This window comes from Amblyomma maculatum, chromosome 1 (genome assembly GCF_055883805.1).
Source record: "Amblyomma maculatum isolate TAMU_Amacu chromosome 1, ASM5588380v1, whole genome shotgun sequence".
NCBI classification, from domain to species: Eukaryota; Metazoa; Arthropoda; class Arachnida; order Ixodida; family Ixodidae; genus Amblyomma; species Amblyomma maculatum.
The window spans coordinates 58,960,159-58,973,073 of record NC_139344.1 but is presented as its reverse complement, the minus strand read 5'-3'; the positions used below and the strand labels follow the sequence as shown (position 1 = coordinate 58,973,073).

General features: G+C 47.7%; 1 protein-coding gene and 8 non-coding genes across 9 annotated transcripts; all 9 read right to left on the bottom strand.

The window, feature by feature from the left end:
• Positions 1-769: 769 nt before the first annotated feature.
• LOC146202504 (uncharacterized) lies at positions 770-8,705 on the bottom strand. Its single transcript, XM_084601438.1, has 2 exons — positions 7,805-8,705; positions 770-2,092 (listed from the first exon to the last, which is right to left on the bottom strand). Exons 1-2 carry the CDS (start codon positions 8,686-8,688, stop codon positions 1,861-1,863), a joined length of 1,116 nt encoding a protein of 371 aa, XP_084457564.1. The 5' UTR covers positions 8,689-8,705; the 3' UTR covers positions 770-1,860.
• TRNAH-GUG (transfer RNA histidin (anticodon GUG)) lies at positions 2,224-2,295 on the bottom strand. Its single transcript has one exon. It is a non-coding gene; the product is annotated as a tRNA-His (tRNA).
• TRNAH-GUG (transfer RNA histidin (anticodon GUG)) lies at positions 2,447-2,518 on the bottom strand. Its single transcript has one exon. It is a non-coding gene; the product is annotated as a tRNA-His (tRNA).
• On the bottom strand, positions 2,670-2,741 carry TRNAH-GUG (transfer RNA histidin (anticodon GUG)). Its single transcript has one exon. It is a non-coding gene; the product is annotated as a tRNA-His (tRNA).
• On the bottom strand, positions 2,893-2,964 carry TRNAH-GUG (transfer RNA histidin (anticodon GUG)). The gene has a single exon. It is a non-coding gene; the product is annotated as a tRNA-His (tRNA).
• On the bottom strand, positions 3,115-3,186 carry TRNAH-GUG (transfer RNA histidin (anticodon GUG)). Its single transcript has one exon. It is a non-coding gene; the product is annotated as a tRNA-His (tRNA).
• On the bottom strand, positions 3,338-3,409 carry TRNAH-GUG (transfer RNA histidin (anticodon GUG)). The gene has a single exon. It is a non-coding gene; the product is annotated as a tRNA-His (tRNA).
• On the bottom strand, positions 3,561-3,632 carry TRNAH-GUG (transfer RNA histidin (anticodon GUG)). The gene has a single exon. It is a non-coding gene; the product is annotated as a tRNA-His (tRNA).
• A 222-nt stretch (positions 8,706-8,927) lies between the features above and the next one.
• On the bottom strand, positions 8,928-8,999 carry TRNAH-GUG (transfer RNA histidin (anticodon GUG)). Its single transcript has one exon. It is a non-coding gene; the product is annotated as a tRNA-His (tRNA).
• Positions 9,000-12,915: the final 3,916 nt, after the last annotated feature.

Sequence of the window (12,915 nt, the reverse complement as noted above, 5' to 3'; positions counted from 1 at the left end):
TACACAGTCAAAGGCCTTCTCTAGGTCGAGCTGCAAAACCGCGACGCCAGATTGCATGACATCACAGCACTCAAGCACGCACCGCATCTTGTGTATGTTGCTTACTATAGACCTTCCCTTGATTCCACATGTCTGGTGGCACCCTACTATGTCCTTAATCACTGTCTGGAGCCTAGCTGCTAAGACTTTCATGAATATTTTATAGTCAACATTGGTTAAAGAGATGGGCCTGTAACTCGTTACAAGGCGAAGTCTTTCTGTATCGTCAGTTTTTGGTATGAGAACAGTATGTGATGTACTATATGACGGTGGTAATTCTTTCAGTTGGTATGCCTCATTGAATACAGCTGTAAGCACTGCAGACAACTTATCTTTGAAAAACTTGTAGAACGCGGCACTCAAGCCATCGGGCCCAGGCGACTTTCCGTCGTTCAAGTTTTCAATTGCTCGGCACACTTCTCTTTCGGTTATTGGCCGCTCCAAAACTTCTTTTACCTCGTCGGCCAGTCGCGGCATCTGACCCAGAAACATCTTTTTGAAACCGTCCAAGTCAGCTTCATGAAACGCGAATAACGCCTGATAATGCTCAAAGAACTCTCGCCCAATGCCGTCGTTATCTGACACCACAACGCCGTTCCGCTCTATCTCGCATACGTGGTTTCGTTGGCCGTTCGTTTTTTCCAAACCTAAAGCCCGCTTCGTAGGTACTTCGCCCGCTTTTAGTGCATTTGTTCTAGCTCGCTCCTCATCGATCAGCTGTAATTGCTGTTTTATAATCCTCACGTCATCTTTGAAAACGCCTGGCTTTTTGCATTCCTCTGTTATTAACATCTTTAGTGTTTTCTGCAGTTCGTTTTCTTTAATTTTTTCGTGAAATCGAATCGAACTGGCCCTATCAATCGCTGTGATTTTGATTTGCTCTTTGCATAGTTCCCACTGTTGTCCCACCTTACAGTAATCGTTCATATTTATTCTGTTGGTTTCTTCTGTCACTTTTGCTACAAAATATTCGTCGTTGAGAAGCTTAACGTTCATTTTCCACATATCCCAAGCAAACTTCCTAACTTCTTTCTTTGTTCCTATTACGCACTTAACCAGACAGTGGTCAGTAAAACACAGCGGTAGCACGGTGTAAGTGCGGCATTTTGAGATCAAGTCGAGTGCTACATAAACCCGGTCTAGGCGTGCGTGGCTTGTCCCCTGGAAATGAGTGTACTTCACTGCCTGTCCACTCTCTAGGACTTCGGCCACGTCGATTAACTCGGCTGCGGTAACAATATCGGCTAATAAATCTGTGCTCTTATCTCGGAAAGCCGTGCCGCTGGTTTTGTCTCTAGAATTCAGTACACAGTTATAGTCCCCCAAAATAATGAGGCATTTTTCAGGGTCCACATATTGCTGAACCATAGCGAAAAAATTATATCTCTCATCCACTGCATTTGGTGCGTATATGCAAATAACCCGATATTCTCTTTGGCAATAACTAAAATCACAAATAACGAGTCTTCCAGAGGACCCTGATGTGATGCTCTGCACAGTAAGACCCGGTAACTTTTTGACAAAGAGTACGCATCCTGCCGACAACCCAACAGCGTGGCTAACCAGAGCGTAGTACCTTGAGGTAAAACGCAGCACCATGCTCCCAGTCTCCTCTTCTCCCTCGACTTTTGTCTCCTGAACAGCTAGTACGTCAATGTCATTATCTGTTATCAGCCGATACAATTGACTTTGTTTTCTTTTGCTCGCTAGTCCTCTGACATTCAACGTGGCTACACTTAGAGACGGTTCAGGTGCCATTGTTGCTCTAATCATGAGGTAGGCCCAGGAGCATGGTGCTTACCTTTAACGTCTAGCAAGCCGCTAGACGCCTCCGGAGCCGCCCGGCTGGCCGGTCTCGCTTTTCGGCGGGGGTGGCTTGTCGACAGGTTTTCGTTCCGCTGCGATGTTAGGTCGCGGCTTGAAGGACGACCGCCGTCCCTGCACCGCTTTCACAGGCGGCTCGTCAACACTGCTTGTATACGGCATGTCGTCGAGATCGCCGGCTGCGTCGTGGGGGCGTTTAATTGCAGTTCCGGCACCCACTGAACTCCCACTGATGGAAAGCTCCGTTGACAAGGGAATCTAGTTCTAATGAACCTTGGACAAGTAGCACGAAACCACAGAGGAGGGACAAAGAGAGCGAAGAGAAGGGTTGTAAAAATCGGAAAATGAAGTAAAATAAAATGCCGTGACCAGGATTCGAACCTGGGTTATTGCGGCCACAACGCAAGGTACTAACCACTATACCATCACGGCTGTCCGGGGGGGACGCTGTGCAAATGGAAAGCTCCGTTGACAAGGATATCTAGTTCTGATGAACCTTGGACAAGTAGCACGAAACCACAGAGGAGGGACAAAGAGAGCGAAGAGAAGGGTTGTAAAAATCGGAAAATGAAGTAAAATAAAATGCCGTGACCAGGATTCGAACCTGGGTTATTGCGGCCACAACGCAAGGTACTAACCACTATACGATCACGGCTGTCCGGGGGGGACGCTGTGCAAATGGAAAGCTCCGTTGACAAGGGAATCTAGTTCTAATGAACCTTGGACAAGTAGCACGAAACCACAGAGGAGGGACAAAGAGAGCGAAGAGAAGGGTTGTAAAAATCGGAAAATGAAGTAAAATAAAATGCCGTGACCAGGATTCGAACCTGGGTTATTGCGGCCACAACGCAAGGTACTAACCACTATACCATCACGGCTGTCCGGGGGGGACGCTGTGCAAATGGAAAGCTCCGTTGACAAGGATATCTAGTTCTGATGAACCTTGGACAAGTAGCACGAAACCACAGAGGAGGGACAAAGAGAGCGAAGAGAAGGGTTGTAAAAATCGGAAAATGAAGTAAAATAAAATGCCGTGACCAGGATTCGAACCTGGGTTATTGCGGCCACAACGCAAGGTACTAACCACTATACCATCACGGCTGTCCGGGGGGACGCTGTGCAAATGGAAAGCTCCGTTGACAAGGATATCTAGTTCTGATGAACCTTGGACAAGTAGCACGAAACCACAGAGGAGGGACAAAGAGAGCGAAGAGAAGGGTTGTAAAAATCGGAAAATGAAGTAAAATAAAATGCCGTGACCAGGATTCGAACCTGGGTTATTGCGGCCACAACGCAAGGTACTAACCACTATACGATCACGGCTGTCCGGGGGGGACGCTGTGCAAATGGAAAGCTCCGTTGACAAGGGAATCTAGTTCTAATGAACCTTGGACAAGTAGCACGAAACCACAGAGGAGGGACAAAGAGAGCGAAGAGAAGGGTTGTAAAAATCGGAAAATGAAGTAAAATAAAATGCCGTGACCAGGATTCGAACCTGGGTTATTGCGGCCACAACGCAAGGTACTAACCACTATACCATCACGGCTGTCCGGGGGGGACGCTGTGCAAATGGAAAGCTCCGTTGACAAGGATATCTAGTTCTGATGAACCTTGGACAAGTAGCACGAAACCACAGAGGAGGGACAAAGAGAGCGAAGAGAAGGGTTGTAAAAATCGGAAAATGAAGTAAAATAAAATGCCGTGACCAGGATTCGAACCTGGGTTATTGCGGCCACAACGCAAGATACTAACCACTATACGATCACGGCTGTCCGGGATTTTTTTTTCTTTATTTCCTGACCGAGGACGTACACAAAAAAGACGCATGTGACATCAATAACATGACAAAATAAAAGATCAAGCATTGACTTAAAGCTTCGGCCTTCCTTAGCTGAAGTTGTCGGATTAAAAATCCCTCATATGTGACAACCCTTCAAAACTAACCAACCATTCTGACTCTAGTTTTAACGCTTTCTGTTCATCCACATATGCCCGTATGCTCTCTCTAAATAGCTGTCTCTTTGAACGTGCATCGACGTCACCATGCTCTACAGCCATTCTGCTTTTCCATATGCTGTGGAGAGCCAGTAGCATCAAAAGATCCAACGGTGTATCATTGTTCGCTTCTACTGGCAAGAATCGAATACCATGTGGGCTTATGGGTAGTTCCTTTTTAAGCGTCCTCTGGAGCACGTCCCATAAAAATACGGCGTCCCAGCATTCGAGAAACACGTGTTCAATCGTCTCCTCTTTCCTGTATATTATGCAGTGGACACCCCAGGGTACAAAAAGCCCTTTCTGTTCCTTCCATTTCTTTACCTCCAATGTTCCAGTGTGCAGCTTAAAAAGAACGTTTTCATCCCTGCCGGCACCATCATCCTCTTCACTCTTTTAAGAACATTTTTGCCCCCGGTAGACGAGTACACAGCTCTGTACAACGGTTCTGGAAGCACCACATCGCACAAGTCTTTATACATTTTTTTCCGGTTTACACTCCACAAATAGTCTAAAGTAAACCGCACCATCAAGAACCTGTACGCCAAGACCACTTCCCTTAGATACCCGTGGACACCTCCTGACATGCGGTCAGAAGAAACGACAATTCCCGGGAGAGCTTGACCCAGGCGTAACTGACAGACCGTACGAAGAAATGGATTTTTCACATTCCTGAAAAACATGAAACGATTGACTAACTGGCGCAGAAACAGATGTGCCAAACCAAGCCCGCCGTCCTTCACCCGGCGGAAGAGATTTGTCCGACTTGTCCGTTCCCACGAAGACCCCCACACAAAGACGGCAAAGATACGATGCATCTTTTGGACATTAGCTCTTGAACAATATAACACTTGAAGCACGTACGAAACTTTTGTCACTAAAAACAAATTACAAATCGTGGCCTTCGCAAACACAGACCACTGCCATCCATTCCATTTGTCCACTCTATCTTTCAATTTACCGACTTGGTTTTTCCAGTATGGGTCACTGTCCCGATACGATTCAAGAGGGGCACCAAGGTGGCTGACAGGGTTGGTAACAAATTTCATGTTAGCAAAAATGCCTGGGGTCGCTGGCCAGTCACCGTGCCAGAAGCCCAGGCACTTGCCCCAGTTAACAGCACTGCCGCTTACAGCGCAAAAATCTTTTACAGTTTTCACAACTTCTACGATGCTTTCGTAGTCTACACAAAACATCGCGACATCATCGGCATAAGCCAAAAGCTTCACTTCTGCTTGATGCAGCTTGAAGCTCCGCATTTTCTCATGCTTGATAGTGCTTAAACATAAGGGTTCAAGATAGATACAAAAGAGAAGAGGTGAAAGGGGGCAACCTTGACGAACTGAGCGTTGGACAGCAATACTGTCACCGACAGATTTGTTCACAATTAGTCTAGTTGTACAAGCACTATAAGCCATAGCCACTCCTTCTCTGATGACGCATCCGACCTTGACATAGTCTAATATACACAAAAGCAAGTCGTGGGGCACTCTATCAAAAGCCTTTTCAAGATCTATTTGGAGCATTGCTACTCCAAGTCCACCAGCATCGCAACATTCAAGAATGGCCCTCGCGATGTGAATGTTCGTAAAAATGGACCTGTCTTTAATACCGCATGTTTGGTGGTCTCCAACAATATCTTTAATAACTGTTTGCAGACTTTTAGCTAGTATTTTCATAAAAATTTTATAGTCGACATTGGTTAAACTAATCGGCCGGTAAGAGGTAACACTGCGTAATTGACCTCGGTCCTCCGTTTTGGGAATTAGCACAGTATGAGAAGATGCAAAGGACGGCGGCAGCACATTAAGGTCATATGCTTCATTATACACTTTTTCCAGTACCGGCGAGAGAAAATCCTGGAAAGCTTTATAAAATGCGGCGCTAAGTCCATCAGGGCCAGGCGATTTGCCGGGGTTCAAATTCCCAATAGCGCATTTCACTTCGTCCTCCGTGATGGGGGTCTCTAGCACACGTGTCGTCTTTTCGTCGAGTTGTGGCATTAAAGGCAAATAAACTCTCTTGAAACTCTCGATATCAACTGCACATCGTGCGAACTGCTGACGATAATGCTCGAAGAAAGCTTGCTGGATTTCTTTTTTTTCATTGGTAATGGTCCCTTGGTATTCAATTTCATCTATCTGATTCCTTCGAGCGTGCCACTTTTCTGTGCCTAACGCCCTTTTTGTCGGACCTTCCCCCCTTATCAGCCGTTCGGCTCTAGCTCTGACAAGGGCACCGCGATATCGGTCAGCGTCGAGTAGTTCAAGCTTGCCCTTAAGGGCTCGTATGTCGTCTATGAACAAACCGGGTTATTGCTTTCCACATCGATTAGACGCTGTAGATTCACGCGAAGGGACCTTTCTTCGGCCCTTTCTTGTCTGGCTATAGCGCTCGATCTTTCCAATGCTGTCATTTTGACATTCTGTTTAAAAACCTCCCATTTAGCCCCTAACTTTGTTACGCCTTTGTCATTCATATTTGCTATATGCCTTTCAACGTCGGCTTGGAAACTGTCATCAGATAATAATTTTGAATTTAACTTCCACATTTGCCAGTCAAATCCTTGACTTTTAGTTTTGTTCCCAGCGATAGTGACGGTGACCAAGCAGTGATCGCTGAGCGATACTGGCAACGTGGTATTCGTGGCATACAGGCACCAGATCAAGAGATATGTACAGTACTCACGGATTGAAATAGGACACTCGGAGCGCGTGGCCGTCGCTGCATGCAGCGCCGCCCGCGGATGCTCATGGAACCAAGGTGCTGCATTGTGGTATAGCGCGAGGGGGAGAACTTCTAAAAAGCAGAACTGCTCCTTCCGGTCGCCAATCAGCCGGCCTGTTGTTTACCACACTGCCTTGCATGCAGCGACGGCCACACGCTCCGAGTGTCCTATTTCAATCCGTGAGTACTGTACATCCTATCGAGTCGAGCGTGGCTAGAAGCCTGGAAATGAGTGAACTGTGCCGCTCGTCCACCCTCCAGACACCCAGCCACATCAACAAGGTTAAACTCATTTACCAATTCTGCGAGAACACAGGTGCTGGCATCACTATGCGGCCTTCTACTCGTTTTATCTGATGCGGAGAGTACACAATTGAAGTCTCCCATTATCACAGTTAGCCTTTCAGAGTTGCAATACTGACGAATACCTTCAAAGAAATCGCGCCTTTCGCCCACGCTGTTCGGTGCATAAACACAAATGATGCGCCATTCGTATGAATACAGCACGAGATCGCAAACAACGAAGCGGCCATACGCACAAGTCGTGACAGCTTGAATTGTGACACCAAGGCACTGACGCACAAACAGCACACAACCAGCCGCTGCTCCAACTGCATGACTTACAACGGCATTGTATCTTGAAGTAAGAAGGCTAACCATTCTCCCGGTTTCTTCTTCACCATCAACTTTAGTTTCCTGAATCGCGATGACGTCTAGCTCCAGCTCGCTAACCAAACGAAACAGTTGATTTTGCTTGCGCCTTGCTGCGAGCCCTCGAACATTAATAGTCGCGAATCTAATGGCTTTGTCTAGGCAAATCATTGGTGATGAACGAATACCCGGGAGCATGGTCATACCTTTAGTGATGTCTGTGGCCGAGCACCCCTCCATGGTGTCAGGTGTTAAGTCTGAGGTGGGAGCGATGCAGCCCCTTCCTCTTTTCTCTAACAAGTTCGACCTAGTCCGATAGGACGCCCGCCGTACCGCCGTGGAAGTCTTTGTCGGCGGTCCTTCGACGTCTGCATTTTCGTGACCTGGTGTTCGGTCCTCCGTGTCGTCGTGTGTCCGCTTCGCTACCGCTGCCGAGTTCGCTGCCTCAGATTCGACCATGCTGTATGTCTCATGAATGAATACTGTGCTGTGACTGACCTCCGTGTCCCCAGTTGAGTTGCTGCTGCTGGCCACCTTAGCGTCCGCGACGCCGACGGAACACGCTTGCAAATTCTTGACACCTTGTTCCTTCACCTCGTCCGCGTTTGGGGAGGGGGGAGTGACCGTTGTTTCTGCTGAGCTGGTGCCTGACTCCTTAGCTGCTTCTTCCGCATCCGCCTCGTCCATGAGGTGTTCCGACATGTCGTCGTTCCTCACGGGCCCTGCGACGTTTGCATATGTCTTTACACACTGCGGTTCGTCGTGGCCGAAACGACGACAACGAGCACAGCGCGGAACCTGGCACTCCTTCCGGATGTGACCCGTCGTCTTGCAGCGAAGGCACAGGGGAGCCCTGCCCAGAACGACGACGAGCGCTGGCTCACCGGCAATTCGCAGCTGGTGTGGGATGTCGTCAATTTTCACCCCTGTCTTCAGCTTTAGGGACACGGTGCGCGTAGTTGACCCTTTGTCGGTAACTCCTTGTGCGCGCCACCTTTCCCTTGCGATGTCAGACACCGTCCCATACGGCAACAGTGCGGCTCGCACGTCTTCGTCAGGAACGCCATGCAACAGCCAGTGAATCTTTAACCGGACGCCCTGGTTGTTGGGGTCGACGATTACACAGCGATGGTCCTTCACTTTCACATCACTGACAGCGAGCAGCTTACGTGTGGCCTCGGCGTCTTTAAACGTCACTGCCCAAACGTGGTTCATTTGGTACGCCCCCAGGGCGACCACCTCTGGGAGCAATCCAAGACGAACCAACGCGTCCCTGAAGTCTTCAACTCGGTATGGCCGAGCCTTCACATCACCATGCATGAAAACAGTATTAAGCACAATGCGCCCGGTTGGCAAACTTGGCAGAATCACCTGATACTCGTCAGCCGAAGCGTCAAAAAACCTGTTTCCGCGGCCGGCCTGGGCCGCAAACGCCGCTCCGCCGGAGCTCATGCTTCTGCGTCCGTACACGCCGGTGGCCGGAAATAGAACGCTCTAGTTCCTCATCAATATACGAAATAATCTTTCGCCATTTCACGGCTGTCCGGGAGGGACGCTGTGCAAATGGAAAGCTCCGTTGACAAGGATATCTAGTTCTAATGAACCTTGGACAAGTAGCACGAAACCACAGAGGAGGGACAAAGAGAGCGAAGAGAAGGGTTGTAAAAATCGGAAAATGAAGTAAAATAAAATGCCGTGACCAGGATTCGAACCTGGGTTATTGCGGCCACAACGCAAGGTACTAACCACTATACGATCACGGCTGTCTTTTTTTTTTCTTTATTGCCGTGAAACACAAAGACAAAATACACATGATAAAACACGTCAACTACACTTGAGCTAACGCGTACGCGGCTAAAATCTTTTCAGGTTCACCATTTCATCAAATAGACATTGCCATTGTGGTGGATCCTGCTGCATCCTGAAAGTTTCGCGTATATACACCGCACTTTCAATGAAGTTTTCACGCGAAGATCGTGTATTTATATCTGCGTGAGGCACCTGCATTCGTGTTTTCCACAAACTATGGAGGCCAAGAAGCATAATTTAATCATAAGGTGCATCATCGTTCTGCACTGGAATGAATCTGATACCGTACGGAGTTAGGGGAAGTTCCTTTTTAATTGTCCTTTGGAGGACGTCCCATAGAAAGACAGCATCCCAACACTGTAAGAAGACGTGCTCAATTGTCTCCGGTTTTTTGCACAACAGGCAATTTGTTGTCCATGGGACGAAGATACCTTTTTCATTCAGCCAGGTTTTAACAGGGAGCGTATTAGAGTGAAGTTTGAAAAGGAACGTTTTAGCAGATGGCCTCACGGGCATCTTCTTGACTCTTTTCAAAACGTCCTGCCCTGGGCCTCCACAGTGTAATGCCCGGTAAAAAGGCACCGGTAGCATCACGTCAATGAGATCTTTATACAGTTTTTTCTGGGAACATTGAAAAGATAATCAAAAGAAAACCGCACTTCCAGCAACTTGCACGAAAAAACAACCTCGCGCAGGTAGCCAGTCACAGTACCAGGCATGCTTTCACATGACACAATCCAATCAGGGAGAAGCCTGTGCAATCGCACTTGCATCACAGTTCTCAGAAAGGTATCTTTTTGATCACGCAGGAATATAAATAGCGAAACAACTTGACGCAAGAACAAATGGGCAAGGCCAAGCCCGCCCCTTTTAACAGAAATAAACAAATTCGTCCGGTCGGTTTTTTCCCATGTGGATGCCCAAATAAAAACAGCAAAAACGCGGTGCATTTTCTGAATTGAGGTTCGTGAGACACACAACACATTCATGAGGTACCACAGCCTCGAAATAAGAAAAACATAGCAAATAGAAGCACGCGAAAACATTGAGAGTTGCCTTCCTTGCCAGGCATCCGCTTTTTCTTTCGCTCTGGATGTTTCTTCCATCCAGTTCACGTTGGGATCTCGATAACAATCTAAAGGCACGCCTAGATATCGCGTTGGGAGAGCAGACCATCGCAGCTTACAGAAGAAATCAGGTGCCGCGTCCCAATCCCCGTGCCAAAACCCAGAGCTTTTCTCCCAATTGATCTTACATCCGGTTTGAACACAAAATGTTTGGACGACACCCGTAACTTCACAGATGCTCTTTCTAGTTGCACAAAACACTGCTATGTCATCAGCATATGCTAGCATTTTCACGTGTGCTGATTGCAGCTTGAACCCTATAATGCGATCGCTATCAATGATAGCCAAGCAAAGTGGCTCTAAATACAGTGCAAAAAGCAGGGGTGAGAGCGGGCAGCCCTGCCTTACCGATGAACGTGCTGCGATGCTGTCAGTCAGTTCAACATGCACTATAATGCGGGTCGTGCAGTTCGCGTAAACCATTTTAACACCCTCCACTATGACTTTTCCAAGGTTAGAATGCTCCAGAATGGAAAAAAGTATTTCGTGAGAAACACGGTCAAAGGCTTTCGCCAAATCTAACTGCATCATGGCTATCTGACCACCGAGTGCATCAACACATTCTAGTACGGTTCTTGCGACATGTATATTCATGGCAATGGATCGACCCTTGATGCCGCACGTTTGATGAGACCCAACCAGTTTTTTTTATTACGCTTTGCAGTCTTTTTGCTAAAACCTTCATATACACCTTGTAGTCAACATTGGGGAGGCTAATCGGTCGATATGACCCCACCAACAGTCGTTTCTGCGGATCATCTGTCTTGGGTATTAGCACAATGTGCGATGTAGCGAAAGACAATGGAACAGTATTACGTTCATAAGCTTCAGTGATTACATCGAGCATAAACTGAGCCGCATACTGCTGAAAGGTTTTAAAGAAGGCAGCGCTTAGACCATCCGGCCCAGGTGCTTTCCCAGGTGTCACGTCATCTATTGCAGTTTCTATCTCCTCCAACGTTATTGGTGTTTCTAGGCGCGCTCTACTTTCGTCATCCAGTGCAGGCATCAGTCTTAGAAAATCTGTTTGAAAGCCGCCTACAGTCTCAAGCTTAGCGCTAAGCAGTTCTTCGAAGTGCTCTGCCACCGCACGCTGAATATCTTTAGCATCTTCAGTGATATGGCCGGCATACCTTATACTTATTATTTCTTTCTGGCAGGCGTATCTTTTTTCGTCTGCTAGGGCTCGTTTTGTCGGCACTTCTCCAGCCCAAAGTTTTTCAGCCCTTGCACGTATGACAGCCGCTGTGTATCTTTCGCTGTCGATTGTTTCCAGCTCCCTTTTAATCTCTCGTATTTTACTGGCGAAATGCCCTGGCACAGTACTTTCCATGCTAAAAAAAAACTGAAGTTGTTCATTCAGTTCTTTTTCTTTCTCTTTATGCCGCACCTTACTGCTCTTTTCTATGGATTTCAATTTCACCCAATCTTTGAAGCTGTCCCATTCCGCTGCAAAACTTACTGGTCGCATATCCAGACAATCTTCAAACTCGGTCTTAACTTCCGTAAGGAACTCTTCATCGGCGAGAAGTTTGGCATTCAGTTTCCATAGGTACCAGTTAAAGCGCGATTTCTTTCCTGCCCTACCGAACACTGCACTCACGAGACAATGATCGCTGAAAGACACAGGTTAGACCTCATATGCAGTACATAGGGAAACAAGATCAACCGAGGCATACACCCTGTCCAATCTAGCATGGCTATCTCGCTGAAAGTGCGTGAACTCTGGTTGGTTTCCAGTGGAGAACACACTACCAACATCATCAAGGCCGTATTCATGCACAAGTGCATTCAACAGCTCGGAGCTTCTGTCTCTTCGAGGTTTACACTTCGCCGCTCGGTCCACAGATGCGCACACACAGTTGTAATCGCCAAGTACAAGCAAGATTTTGTCGACCTTCAACCACAATTCAATAGACTCAAAAAACAATTCACGTTCGCATTCTGAATTGGGAGCATACACACACACAACACGCCGGCATAAATTACAGTAGGTAAAATCAGTAACCAAATGCCGACCACTTGGACAGACAAAAACGAACTCTACACTTACTCCCAGCGTGTTACGTATAAATAAAAGGCATCCACCCGATACACCAACAGAATGGCATACACACACATAAACGTTTGCTTGAAAAGAAGCCACCATACGGTCAGTGCTTTCTTGGCTCTCAATCTTTGACTCTTGCACAGCTGCTATATCTATATCATTATCCAGAAGGAGGCGACTGAGCTGGCTTTGTCGCCTTCTCGCTCCCAGCCCTCTGACATTCAAAGTACCTACGTGTAACGGCAAATTAAGCTTAAGAGGCATGAATTAGAAAGAGACGCCCGTACCTTCATGGTTGCGTGGCCTCCGCTTCTGAAGAACAGCGGCGTATGTGTGCATGTAATGTCCTCCCAGCATAACATCGGGCTGCATTCAAACGAAGTCCAAGCACCGCCTTTCATTTTTTTTTCCGCACACGCCCCTCTTGGTTGCAGAATGTTCCTGACGCTGGTCGGTAGGCAGCCGACCCACAAATCGTTCAGGACACCACAAAACTACGGAGGCGGTTTCCCCGCCTGCCGCGTGTCGGCCGAGAAGTTCGGCTTCGGTCGCAAAGTTGCTCTTCGGATGCTCGCAGTCTTCGGAGGCGGTTCACCACAAACACCGCCTGGCAGCTGAGTCTCCTCGACGCTTTCTTCGTGCGGACGTTTCGCGGCAATTAAGGCTGCTGTCTCCGGCCCAACCTCCATGGCA

Excerpts from the sequence above, each read along its gene's own strand:
- LOC146202504 (XM_084601438.1), bottom strand. The coding sequence starts at position 8,688 with ATGAGCTCCGGCGGAGCGGCGTTTGCGGCCCAGGCCGGCCGCGGAAAC. Across the intron at positions 2,093-7,804 it reads GAACAAGGTGTCAAGAATTT|TGGGAGTTCAGTGGGTGCCG; the intron begins GCAAGCGTGTTC and ends GCTTTCCATCAG.